Genomic DNA, 13,061 nt, shown 5'->3' on the forward strand with positions numbered 1-13,061 from the left:
TTAACTGCCTTTCCCTGCCGCCCCAATCACCCCCAACTGCCCTCTGCTGGCCTGTTCACCCCCAACTTCCCTCCCTGCCGGCCATCTTGTGGTGGCCATCTTGTGATGACGTGAGGGCATCACGTGAGGGCACGAGGACCACCTAGGCTTTTATTAGTATAGATTGTTGCTCTTTAGAGTCTGGCTTCTGCCCTTACCAAATGACAGGAATTGCTTTTTGAAAAAATTTCAAAGGATCTTTTTAAGTAACCAAATTCAGAGGTCTTCTCTAAGGCCCCATCTTCCTTAAAATGCCTATAGCATTGTTTCCTGTTGAGTACCTTAACCTTTTTGAAACGTTCTTTCCCTCTAATTTTCACAAATCTACATTGTCCAATATTTCTATTGACTGCCCATTTAAATGAGACCTTTCCCAATAGTCTCTTTTTATTTCTACTACCACAATTAAAACTTCATATAAATAACTCTTTCAAGCTATAATATCATTTCTGTTTGTGTGTTAGATGTAGGTTCGATTCCCGGTCAGAGCACATAAGAATATAATATTGAGCCCTGGCCAGCTTGGCTGAGTGGATAGAGCATCAGTCTGTGAACTGAAGGGTCTGCAGGTTTGATTCCGGTCAAGGGCATGTGCCTGGGTTGAGGGCTCGATCCCCAGTGGGGGGTGCGCAGGAGGCAGCCAATTAATGATTCTCTCTCATAATTGATGTTTCTATCTCTCTCCCTCTCCCATCCTCTCTGAAATCATTTAAAAGAAAAAAGAATATAATAAATTGATTTGTCATCATTTCCTACTACTTAGAACTTGCATGTTCTCTTCTTGACTGCTCTTGTTCCATTAATGACACTATGATTCATACATTCATCTATATGGGAAGTCTCAAGAGCTACTGCATTCTCTGTGTTAAATTGTCAACAGATATTTTTGATGGTAAAAATAGTTCTGTGCGCCCTAGCTGGTTTGGCTTAGTGGATAAAGTGTTGGGCTTCAGACTGAAGGTTCCCGGGTTTGATTCCGTCCAAGGGCACATGCCCAGGTTGTGGGCTCGATCCCCAGTAAGGGGTGTGCAGGAGGCAGCCAATCAATGATTCTCTCTCATCCTTGATGTTTCTGTCTTCTCTCCCTCTCCCTTCCTCTCTGAAATCTATAAAAAATATATATTTTTAAAAATTATATTTAAAGAATACAAGCTTTGTGCTCACATAAGATTGGGAAATGCTAGGTTGAACAAACAGGAATTTTTAAGCCACTGAACTTTTTAAACTTTTTTTTAATTTATTGATTTTAAAGAGACAGAAAGAGATCTATTTGTTGTTCCATTTATTTATGCATTCATTGGTTGACTTTTTTAAAAGAATATTGATTTTTAGAAAGAGGAAAAGAGAGAGAGAGAACATCCATGTGGGAGTACAACATAAATCTGCTGCCTCCTGCATACCCCTTCTAGGGATTGAGCCTGCAACCCTGTCTTGTGTCCTTGACTAAGAATCAAACCTCCTGGTGCACAGGATAATGCCCAACCGACTGAGTCATACCAGCCAGGATCATTGGTTGATTCTTGTATGTGCCCTCACCAGTGATTACCAGCCGTGGGCAAACTATGGCCCGTGGAGCCGAAAGAGCGGAGGGTTCTCTTGCTCTCCCCTCTGCTCCTTCACCAGCAGCAGTGTTAACATGTATTAGTTCACACAAACACTCCATCCATGCTTTTGTTCCGGCCCTCCGGCCCAGTTTAAGAACCCATTGTGGCCCTCGAGTCAAAAAGTTTGCCCACCCCTGGATTAGACCCACAATCTTGTTTTATTGGGATGATGCTCTAACCAACTGAGCTACCCAGCCAGGGCCTGAACTTCACAAACTCTTTAATTAATGTGCTCATTTCTAAGAGGGATAGTCCCAAAATTTATTTGATAATAGTATTCCTTTTTGAAGATAAAATCAGTTTGAGAAGCACTATCTTAAAAAGCCGCCTTTTGGGACATGTGCAGGAAGCAACCAATCAATGTGTCTCTCACATCGATGTTTCTCTCTCTGTCTCTCTCCCTCCCTTCTACTCTCTAAAAATCAATGGAAAAATACAGTCGGTTAAGGATTAACAACAACAAAGAAGTGATAATCCTAACATTTATTTTGGGTTCTTTTTTTGCCTTGACTACTCCCACTCTACTTGAGACCCTTTATCACCTTACACTTAGACTTTGTAGTAATCTTCCTACTGGTTTCGTTGGTTCCTAACATTACTCTCTATTCTATTGACACCCATTAATTCTTGAAGCAGTGAGTTGTCTATATTATTATACTTCAGATACCATCAATGTATTCATGCCAATGCCAAGGCATATTTCCACTTTAATTGCTCATTAATTCCATCCACAAAACCTTGGATTTTTCTAGTTTTTATTCCTTTCTATTGCCTGAATAGAAGGTATATTCTCCGTTATTTTTCTTTGCTTATTCTGTATCTTTGCTTACATCATTTTCTCATCTTTTCTCCATATTTATATTCTGCTTATTCTTTAGACCCCACTCAAAAATTGCTTTCACATTATGTCTTCCCAGTTGTTTGTGATGCTTTTCCCCCCTCTTAGTGGAATAGTTTCTATCATTTACATGGTACTTACTAGTACGATTTTTCACATTGTGTGTGTGTGTGTGTGTGTGTGTGTGTGTGTGTGTGTACGGGCATGTGCCTCTCTCTGTCTTATATTTCCTACTGGTTTACAGATCCTGTGGAGGTAGCCCTAGTAATACATAGAACAATTTTGCGCTTGTACTTAGCAAATATTTATTGAATAATGTGGTAAAGTAGATCATTTGTCATTTTATTTCCATTTTTCTTCTAGGAAGAACTCTTACTAGTGGCTTATAAAGAATGTCACAAAGCTGTGATGAGGTGTAGTACAAGTTTTATGTCTAGTAGCAAGACAGTAGTACAATTGTGTGGTCACACTTTGGAAACTAAGTCCTACAGAGTATCTGAAGACCTCGTAAGCATACATCTTCCACTCTCAAGGACTCTTGCTGGTGAGTGTTGGTTTTTTGCTTTGTTTCTATTAGCTATGTTTCCTAGATATCCAGAGTACTAGAATCATACCTATTTTTGTTCTGTGCTAAGTATGTATAGGCATGCTCAGATCAGATACCGCAATTAAGGTCTGTCACTGTCCTTCAAAGAGCTGTCACTAAACATCTAAGGAGGCTTGTTTTCCTAGGCCTTTTGTCATCTTGATCAACAAATGGATCTTACAGTACACACTTAAAGACTAACTTGATAACTCATCTCCCGCCCAAATCTCAATATAGTAAAATCCTGGTGCTGGTTTTTAATCTCTTTTCTTCTAAATTGCACAAGTGTTGTGGTGTCACTGTTTCTTTCACCACCAAAAGAAAGATCTAGATTTCCTTTATTCATTCTTTGATTTGCATTTCCATGTAAACTAGCCCTGTCAGGGTTGTTGTTGTTGTTGTTTTAAACTTTATAGAAGTGTATATATTTTAACTGTGCTAAAATATACATAATATAAAATTTACCATTTTAACTGTTTAGTTCTGTGGCATTAAGTACATTGTTTTGTGCAGCATCACCAATATCCATCTCCAGATTATTTTGCATCTTCCCAAACTCAAATTCTGTACCCATTCAAGTTTACTCCTCATTTCCCACTCCCTGCATTTCCTGACAGCCACTATTCTACTTTCTGTCTCTGTAACTTTATTATTATAGGTACCTCATATGAGTGCAATCATACACATCTCCTTTTATAACTGACTTATTGCACTTAGCATAATGTCCTCAAAGTTTATCTATGTGGTAGCATGTATCAGAATTTTCTTCCTTTCTGAAGCTGAGTAATATTCTATAATATGTATATGTCACATTTTGTTTATCTGTTCATCAGTGGATGCTTCATGTTGTTTCCACCTTTTGGCTATAGTGAATACTGTTGGTATGAACATGAGTGTACAAATATCTCTTTGAGCCCTGTTTTCAGTTTTTTGGGATATATACCTATAAGTAGAATTGTTGGATTTTAAGGTAATTCTCCTCTTTAATTTTTTTGAGGAATTGCCATACTGTTTTTCATGGCAGCTACATCATTTTATATTCCTACTAGAAGCCCGATGCATGAAATTCATGCACTTGGGGGGGTCCCTCAGCCTGGCCTGTGCTCTCTTGCAGTCCGGGAGCCCTCGGGGAGCCTGGCTCAGGGCTTCTGGCTAAGCAGCGCTCCCCCTGTGGGAACACACTGACCACCAGGGGACAGCTTCTGCATTGAGTGTCTGCCCCCTGGTGGTCAGTGTGCATCATAGTGATGGTCGTTCCGCCATTCAGTCGATTTGCATGTGACCCTTTTTTAAAAAATATATTTTATTGATTTTTTACAGAGAGGAAGGGAGAGAGATAGAGAGTTAGAAACATCGATGAGAGAGAGACATCGATCAGCTGCCTCCTGCACATCTACTGGGGATGTGCCCGCAACCCAGGTACATGCCCTTGACCGGAATCGAACCTGGGACCTTTCAGTCCGCAGGCCGACGCTCTATCCACTGAGCCAAACCGGTTTCGGCGTGACCCTTTTATTATTTAGGATGAGCAATGCACAAGGATTCCAGCTTCTCCACATCCTCATCAACACTTACTTTCTTCTTGTTTTTTTTAATAGCCATCCTAGTGATTGTGAAATGATATCTCATTGTGGCTTTGATTTGCATTTCTCTAGTGATTTGTGATACTGGGTATCTTTTTCTATGCTTATTGGCCATGTGTATATCTTTGGAGAAATGTCTATTCAAGTCATTTTTAAAAAGTATGTTTTTATTGACTTCAGAGAGAGGAAGGAGAGGGAGAGAGAGAGACAGAAACAACAATGATATGAGAGAATCATTGATCGGCTGCCTCCTGCACACCCCCTATAGGGATCGAGCCCACAAACCAGGCATGTGCCCCAACCTGGAGTCCAACCGTGACCACCTGGTTCATGGGTCGATGCTCAACCACTGAACCACACCAGCCAGGCATTAATCAGATCTTTTGTTTTTGGGTTGTTGGAGTTCTTATATATATTCTGTATATTAACTGCTTATTTGATGCATGATTTGCAAATATTTCCTCCCATTCTATGGGTTGCCTTTTCACTATGTTGATAGTGTCCTTTGATGCACAAAAGGTTTTAATTTTGATATAGTCTATAATTTATTTTTCTTTTGGTTACCTGTGCTTTTGGTGTCATAGTTAAGAAATTATTGCCGAATCCAATGTCTTGGAGCCTTTTATCTATGTTTTCTTCTAAGAGTTTTATAATTTTAACTCCTGAGTTTAGGTCGTTGACCCACTTTTAGTTATTTTTGGTATGCTGTGTAATGGACATGTCATTTTATGTCACTTCTATTTTTATAAAAAAAGACTTAGATCTAAGTTGTTTCTTTTGATGCGTGGTTAAGTGAAAAATAAGCATGTCTTTATAAACAACATATTATTTTTATATAATGTATAAGCATACCTTGCACAGTGTAGGAACTTAAATATATTAGTAATACTTTCAGAATTAGAAATCAAAAGTTTATATTTTGAGGTGTCATTTTTAAACTCAATAAATGGTATTTTTAAATTTCACAAATGTCTAAATTTGATGAGTTGATTAAGAATCAAACTTAATTGGATTTATTACTTTTTAATTTTTCTCCTTTTATTTTTTAACCATTAGGTCTTCATGTGCGTTTAAGCAGGCTGGGCGGTGTTGCAAGACTGCATGAATTTGTGCCTTATGTAAGTGCCTATATGAAGTGTTGACTGGCTTATATCCTATTTTAAATATCTTTTGGTGGATGAGTGGGAAGAAATATAATATTTTGAAACCCACATGAATAATTCCCATTTAGTAATTTTAAATCTATATGTAGTACATTGAAATCTGAATCATAGGGATTTAGTCATCTAATTCAAGCCCTTTTATTTTACTGATAAGAATACTGAAGAATATATATATTGCCATAACTGTGAGACACATCCAAGCCTTCTGAGAAATAATAAAATTGACCTCACTCTGTTTCAGGAGGACTTTCAAGTAGAGGCACTAGTAGAATTTCCTTTGCGTTGTCTGGTATTAGTTGCCCAGGTTGTTGCTGAGATGTGGCGAAGAAATGGGCTCTCTCTCATTAGCCAGGTACGGTAAGGCCATTATTCACATTTATGAATGTGTTCATTTTCTAATTTAAAAAAACCCATATCAGTTTACCTTGTGTCCCTGGATTTTGCTGAGTATTTGCTTTCTGTTTTCTTGTATAATCAGAAATGAAAGTTCTAGTGACCATGTAGACATTTCTACTTTTATGCTATTGAGTGGCTAGATCAGGTGACAGCCAGTAGTACCACCAGAGCCCTGCCCATTGACATAGGTCTTTTCTAAAGATTACCTTGCTTGGGGATCAGTAGCCTTCCTACAACCTGTCTTAATTGAAGGCCACCTTATAATTTTTCCTTCTGTTTTAGGGCAAATAAAGAGAAGTGCATTTCCTAAAAGTTGGGGAAATAGAAATTGTAAATATACCCCAGTTGGGAGAAAAATGGTGTTATGACTGATTGTATTGATTTACTTTTATTGAAATGGGTATTTTAAATTTAAGAAAAATAAAATTTTTAACTATACATGTCAAGAGTACTAACTAATATAAAGCATTTTTCAACTCTGAAATATTTTCATACCACATTTTCTCGCCTTATCCTCACAAGTCCCTTAAAATATTTTGTAGCCGAAACCGGTTTGGCTCAGTGGATGGAGCATCGGCCTGCGGACTGGGGGGTCCCGGGTTCGATTCCGGTCAAGGGCATGTACATGGGTTGCGGGCACATCCCCAGTGGGGAATGTGCAGGAGGCGGCTGATCGATGTTTCTCTCTCATCGATGTTTCTGACACTCTATCTCTCTCCCTTCCTTTCTGTGGAAAATCAATAAAATATATTTAAAAAAAAATATTTTGTAGATTTACAATTTAGTGTTTTGCCACTAAGGAGTTCTTGGAGTTCCTAGTTTAGAGAAAGTTTAAAGAATAGTTTTTGTTGAGAATTCTGTTTGAGATAAAATAATTCTTATAGCTTCTATTCTACCTTTTATTTTATAGGTGTTTTATTACCAGGATGTTAAGTGCAGAGAAGAAATGTATGATAAAGATATCATCATGCTTCAGGTACCTATTTGAATTACTTCTGTTATTTATGTCTTAACCTTCTTTCTTAGATTCCTAGTAATAAGAGAAGATATTGTAATTATTTTTTAAATTACTTAAATTTTTCTCACTGTTAAAATATGACATCATAGAAGTAAAAGGGACTACTACATTTTCTTCTACAGACTTATTTTATAATTTTTCTGACAGTACTATTGGAGGCAAAATGTTTCTGATTTAATACACACAAACTGTGATGCTCTGTGTCTTTCACAGATTGGTGCATCTTTAATGGATCCCAACAAGTTCTTATTACTGATACTTCAGAGGTATGAACTTGCTGATGCTTTTAAAAAGACCATATCTACAAATGACCAGGTAAGCAACAGAAACTGAGATGTGAAATAATTCCAAATAAAATGTTATTGTTAACTATTTTAATCATATTTAGTATTGGTATTTTTTATCTGTATCTGCAAAAATCACACATACAGGTAACATGCATATATATATATATATATATGTATATATATATATATTTACAGATACATACATATACTCTTACATATATATTCACATATACTCTTTTTACTCTGCAAAAATTAGAACATATAGATTTTTTTAAATGAAGAAAAAGATCACATGAAACACTACATCCTAGAATTGATCACTTTTTTAAAATATATATTTTATTGATTTTTTACAGAGAGGAAGGGAGAGGGATAGAGAGTTTGAGAGAGAAACATCGATCAGCTGCCTCCTGCACACCCCCTACTGGGGATGTGCCCGCAACCAAGGTACATGCCCTTGACTGGAATCAAACCCAGGACCCTTCAGTCTGCAGGCCGACGCTTTATACACTGAGCCAAACCGGTCAGGGCAAATTGATCACTTTTAAAGTTTAGGTGTCTTTTTTGTTTAAAACAAAAATAGGATCATTTTATATGTGCTATTTTATAACCTGCTTTCTGTACTTAATAAAATAGTGCAATGGGCCTTTTCTTTTTACTAAATAAATATACAACTATATCATTTTTTTACAACATCATTTTTAATGGTGGTATATGAATGCATTATGCTTTAGTCCAGTGATTTTCAACCGGTGTGCTGCAAGAATTTTTAAAACATGTAATACCTGACCTGACTATTTTGTCAGGGACACTGACTTCTTTTCCCTTATATTGTCAAATAAAAAAATGACAAAAGCCAACACAACAATAGCCATCTGGTGTAAATGTCCTGTCTTGAACCATAAATATATAGGTCATATAATAGAGTTGCATATTATTGGTCATGTCACATGATAAGGTTGCATGTGATTGGTTAATTCTCGCTACCAGAAATCCTTATATACAACTATAGGTACCTGATTTTTTTTAAAATTCATTTTGGAGTAAAAAAATAGATAATTACTATTATTTATTATTATTATTTTTAAATCCTACAAAATTATACCTAATTTTTTGTCAGATAGGCAAAAAATATATATTTTTATTGTACCACAGAATATTAGTAATTCTTTTTTTTGTTGTTGGGTTTTTTTTTTTGTTTGTTTGTTTGTTTGTTTTTTTATTAGTAATTCTTTTATGTGTGCTATGAGATAAAAAATGTTCAAAAATGCTATTTTAGTTCCTTATTGCTGAAGAGGTTTTTTTTTTAGGTTTTTAGTCTTATAACATCTCTGTACCTCAAGGTTTAAACACTTGCCTAACTGTTATTATTACTAGAGGCCCGGTGCATGAATTCATGCACGGGTGGGGTCCCTCAGCCTGGCTAGCGATCGTTACTGATCACTGCTAATAGGGGGTGGGGGTGAGGGGAACGGCCGGCCGAGGGAGAGACAGTGCGAGGTTGGCTGGCCATGGGAGGTTGGCCATAGGAGCGCACTGACCACCAGAGGGCAGCTCCTGCGTTGAGTGTCTGCCTCCTAAGTGGTCAGTGTGTGTCATAGTGACCAGTTGACCAGTTGTTCAGGTGTTTGATTGCTTAGGCTTTTATATATATAGATATAGATTATTTTTTTTAGTCCTCACCTGAGGATATTTTTCCATTGATTTTTAGAGAGAGGGAAAGACAGAGAGAAACATCAATGTGAGAGAAACACATCGATTGGTTGCCTCCTGCATGTACCCTGACCAGAGCCTAGGCTGGGGAGAAGACTCCAACTAAGGTACATGCCCTTGACCGGAATCGAACCTGGGACCTTTTGGTCCACAGGCTGATGTTCTATCCACTGAGTCAAACCAGCTAGGGCTTAAGATAAATTATTTGAAGTAGATTTGCTGGACAAAACAATGTGCTTTTTATTTTTTTTTAAATTTTTTATTGCGCTGGCCAGTTTGCATAGTGGATAGAGCATCGGCCTGTGGACTGAAGTGTCCCAGGTTCGATTCCAGTCAAGGGCATATGCCTGGGTTGCAGGCTAAGTCCCCAATGTGAGGCGTGCAGGAGGCATCCAATCAAAGGTTCTCTATCATCATTGATGTTTCTTTTCTATCTCTATGTCCCTTCCTCTCTGAAATCAATAAAAATATATTTTAAAATTTTTCTTTATTAATTTTAGAAAGAGAGGAAGGGAGAGAGAGTAAGTGAAAGACAGACAGATAGATGTCCGTTTGTTATTCCACTTATTTATGCATTCATTAGTTGATTTTTCCCCCCTAAATATGTTTTTATTGATTTCAGAGAGGAAGGGACAGGGAGAGAGATAGAAACATCAATATTGAGAGAGAATCATTGATTGGCCCTCCTCTTCCACACCCCTTACTGGGGATCAAGCCTGCAACCTTGGCATATGCCCTGACCAGGAATCCAAGCACCATCTCCTGGTTCATAGGTCGACACTCAACCGCTGAGCCACAACTGGCTGAGCCATTGGTTGATTCTTATATGTGCCCTGACTGTAGATCAAACTCATACCTTGGCATATTGGGAGGATGCTGTAACTAGCTAGGCTATCTGGTCAGGGCTAGTGGATACTTTTTCTTAAGATTCCTCATGTATATTGTTAAATTGCTTTCAGAAAAGTTACTTTGATTTAAGATTTCTCTAGCAGTACATCCGTAGTAGCATTTAAAAAAATTTTTTGGCCTTTCTAAGTTGTGTTTATTGAAGCATATATTTAGATGACTGAATTACCTTTTAACACCACACTGCACATTATTTGGCACCCACCAGAAACAAGCTGTCAAACAACCTCAAAATGTGAGCTACCTTTGAAAATGAAAAACAATAACAATAATGAAAAAAAAGAAAACCTGTGTGTGGTGAATAAATATGAATTTCAAAAATGATACCACAAAATAGCATATTTAAATTACATATAAATTAAGCTAAACTTGGTGAAATAGTAATTGGTTCCTTTTTATTTTAACAATAACTGCAATTCTTTGCGAGCCCAGAGGCCAAGTTGAGTGTAAGTAGGTACTTAAACAGAAAATAAATTTCCACAATTTTTGTTGATGAAATTAAAAATATCCTATATAATAAAAGGCTAAATGCAAATCGACCTAACAGCAGAACAACTGGTCACTATGACGCACACTGACCACCAGGGGGCAGACACTCAATGCAGGAGCTGCCCCCTGGTGGTCAGTGCACTCCCACAGCGGGAGCACCATTCAGCCTGAAGCCAGGCTCATGGCTGGCGAGCGCAGTGGTAGTGGTGGCAGTGCTAAGGATGTCTGACTGCCAGCAGGGAGCAGGCCTAAGCTGTCAGTTGGACATCCCCCTAGGACTCCCAGACTGCAAGAAGGAACAGGCCGGGCTGAGGGACTCCCCTCCTCTGAGTCACGAATTTCATGCACTGAGATGCTAGTAATAATAATAATTGAGTTTTGTAGTATAAGTCTACCAAGGAAGAGAATGGATTTTGTTGTTATATTATGTTACTTAATTGAGGCTCAACACTTGTGTTCCATACAGTTGATTGCTCATGTTTTTTTTGTAAAAAATCATTCCTAGCTGTTTGGGCCATATAAAAATAGGCTTTGGGGTGGATTTTGCCCACTGGATATAGATTGCTCATCAGTGGGTTAGATGATTGGGAGAAGACCAGCAAATCACTCTCCACAAAGAGCAAGTAATAGATAACCAGTCATATCCATTGGTTACCACTTTGCATATGTTGTTACTGGATCCTTGTACTGGAGAAGCTGGCACTGGTATTTTTAATTTTGTTGATCTTCTAGATGAAAGGTGGTGTTTCATTTTCATTTGTAGTTTTTAATTATCAGTGAGGTGACTATGTTTTCATAATTATTGCCTTTTCTCCCCTTTTGTAGTGAATTATCTGTTCCTGTCCTTTGCCCTTTTTCTATTTTTGTAAGTTCCTTATTTAATAAGGGTATTAATTATTTATTTATTGTATTTGCTACATTTTTCAGTTTATAATTTGTCTCATGGAGTTTTCTCACGTCTTCATTGTTTTAATATTTGGTAACAACTTTAAAGTAGCTCTTGACTACTTTGAATTTATAAATCACATTATTTTATTCTTTCAGATTAGAAGTCACTTGCAAAGGACCATGTATTAGATATAAAATACAAAGCTAATTTTTTTAAAAATATATATTTTATTGATTTTTCACAGAGAGGAAGGGAGAGAGATAGAGAGAGTTAGAAACATCGATGAGAGAGAAACATCGATCAGCTGCCTCCTGCACATCCCATCACCGGGGATGTGCCCGCAACCCAGGTACATGCCCTTGACCGGAATCAAACCCGGGACCTCTCAGTACGCAGGCTGACGCTCTATCCACTGAGCCAAACCGGTTTCGGCCAAAGCTAATTTTTATACTTAGTGAAAATAAATGTTTTCTACTTAGTGAAAATAAATAAATAATTTCCAGTAGTGCTTAATGAGAACTGTGTTATGGAAAGGTACTCTCACCATAATTGTTAAGTATCTCTTTGAAGCTACTACCTCACCAACCCAGGTAAGAAGGAAGCCTGTAGTAGAGGAAAAGTTAAAGATTAGAACTAGTTTGTTGACTTAAGTTTATGAAGGGAAAAAGTAACATAATAATAGTATTTAGCAGTTATTATCTATTTCTTGTTACATGCCAGATATTATGAACCTTTTTGAATTTGATATCAAAAAGAGAATTATTTACCTCATAATTTTCTGTTGCTGTGGTTGAAAGAAAATACTGGACTTAGAGGGACCATGAGTCTGATGCAGAAATATATGTTTTGTGGAGGTTTTTGGTTCTTATACAACTAATTTATTGTTTTTTGATTCTATAGGATTTGATTAAACAATATAATACATTAATAGAAGAAATGCTTCAAATCCTCATCTATATTGTGGGTAAGATTAAAACATGTTTTGAAATAGCATATGGGTTGGGTTACTTTTTAAAGAGAACATTAATAAGAGCTATAATTTACCACTTTACTCATCTCCCAAATATAGCTTAGAATCTATAGTAATGTGATTAATATGTTTAGAAACCCACCTTTTAGAAAAACACAGCTATTACATCTTTCTAATATCTAATTTGTAATTGTTTAGACTTTTTTATAGAGATCTGGGATATTTATCATAGAAATGTAGGTGAAAAATAACTGTTGAATGCCGAAAATTTTCTGTAGATATGTAATTTCATTGTAACATAGGTCTAAGTAAAATATATTTTTATTGTGTCATTCTAGTAAATTACTTGGTGCAAATATTGGCCACACTTACTTTTGTATGTTCTGTTTTATAGACTCTGTTGATTTTACCAGCTAAGGAAAAATCCTTAACTTCTCATTCTGGCTCTTATTTCTTACTTTAGTGCAGCAGACTCTGCTTTGTCTTAATAGTTCCTGGTGATTCTAGCCAGTAGCTAAATCTGAAACATGCGTTCATTTTATTTGTTTGTTAGAGCTAGTTGCTAGACTAGCTGCTTTAT

The 13,061-nt window shown here is 36.9% G+C and overlaps 1 protein-coding gene across 4 annotated transcripts in view; it reads left to right on the forward strand.

Moving 5' to 3' along the window:
- The window catches only part of UBR1 (ubiquitin protein ligase E3 component n-recognin 1), a 148,438-nt gene that overhangs the window by 55,140 nt on the left and 80,237 nt on the right, over positions 1–13,061 (forward strand). For all 4 annotated transcript variants that reach the window (XR_001512198.1, XM_006778036.2, XM_006778037.2 and 1 more), the window contains exons 15-20: positions 2,845–3,025; positions 5,707–5,768; positions 6,055–6,165; positions 7,120–7,185; positions 7,441–7,542; positions 12,412–12,475. Coding sequence is in view for 3 of the 4 variants with exons in the window: in XM_006778036.2 (XP_006778099.1) it covers positions 2,845–3,025; positions 5,707–5,768; positions 6,055–6,165; positions 7,120–7,185; positions 7,441–7,542; positions 12,412–12,475 (586 nt within the window). In the remaining variant the exon portion in view is untranslated. The remainder of the gene's footprint in view (positions 1–2,844; positions 3,026–5,706; positions 5,769–6,054; positions 6,166–7,119; positions 7,186–7,440; positions 7,543–12,411; positions 12,476–13,061) is intronic.

Source organism: Myotis davidii, unplaced genomic scaffold (assembly GCF_000327345.1).
Source record: "Myotis davidii unplaced genomic scaffold, ASM32734v1 scaffold46, whole genome shotgun sequence".
Classification (NCBI taxonomy): Eukaryota; Metazoa; Chordata; class Mammalia; order Chiroptera; family Vespertilionidae; genus Myotis; species Myotis davidii.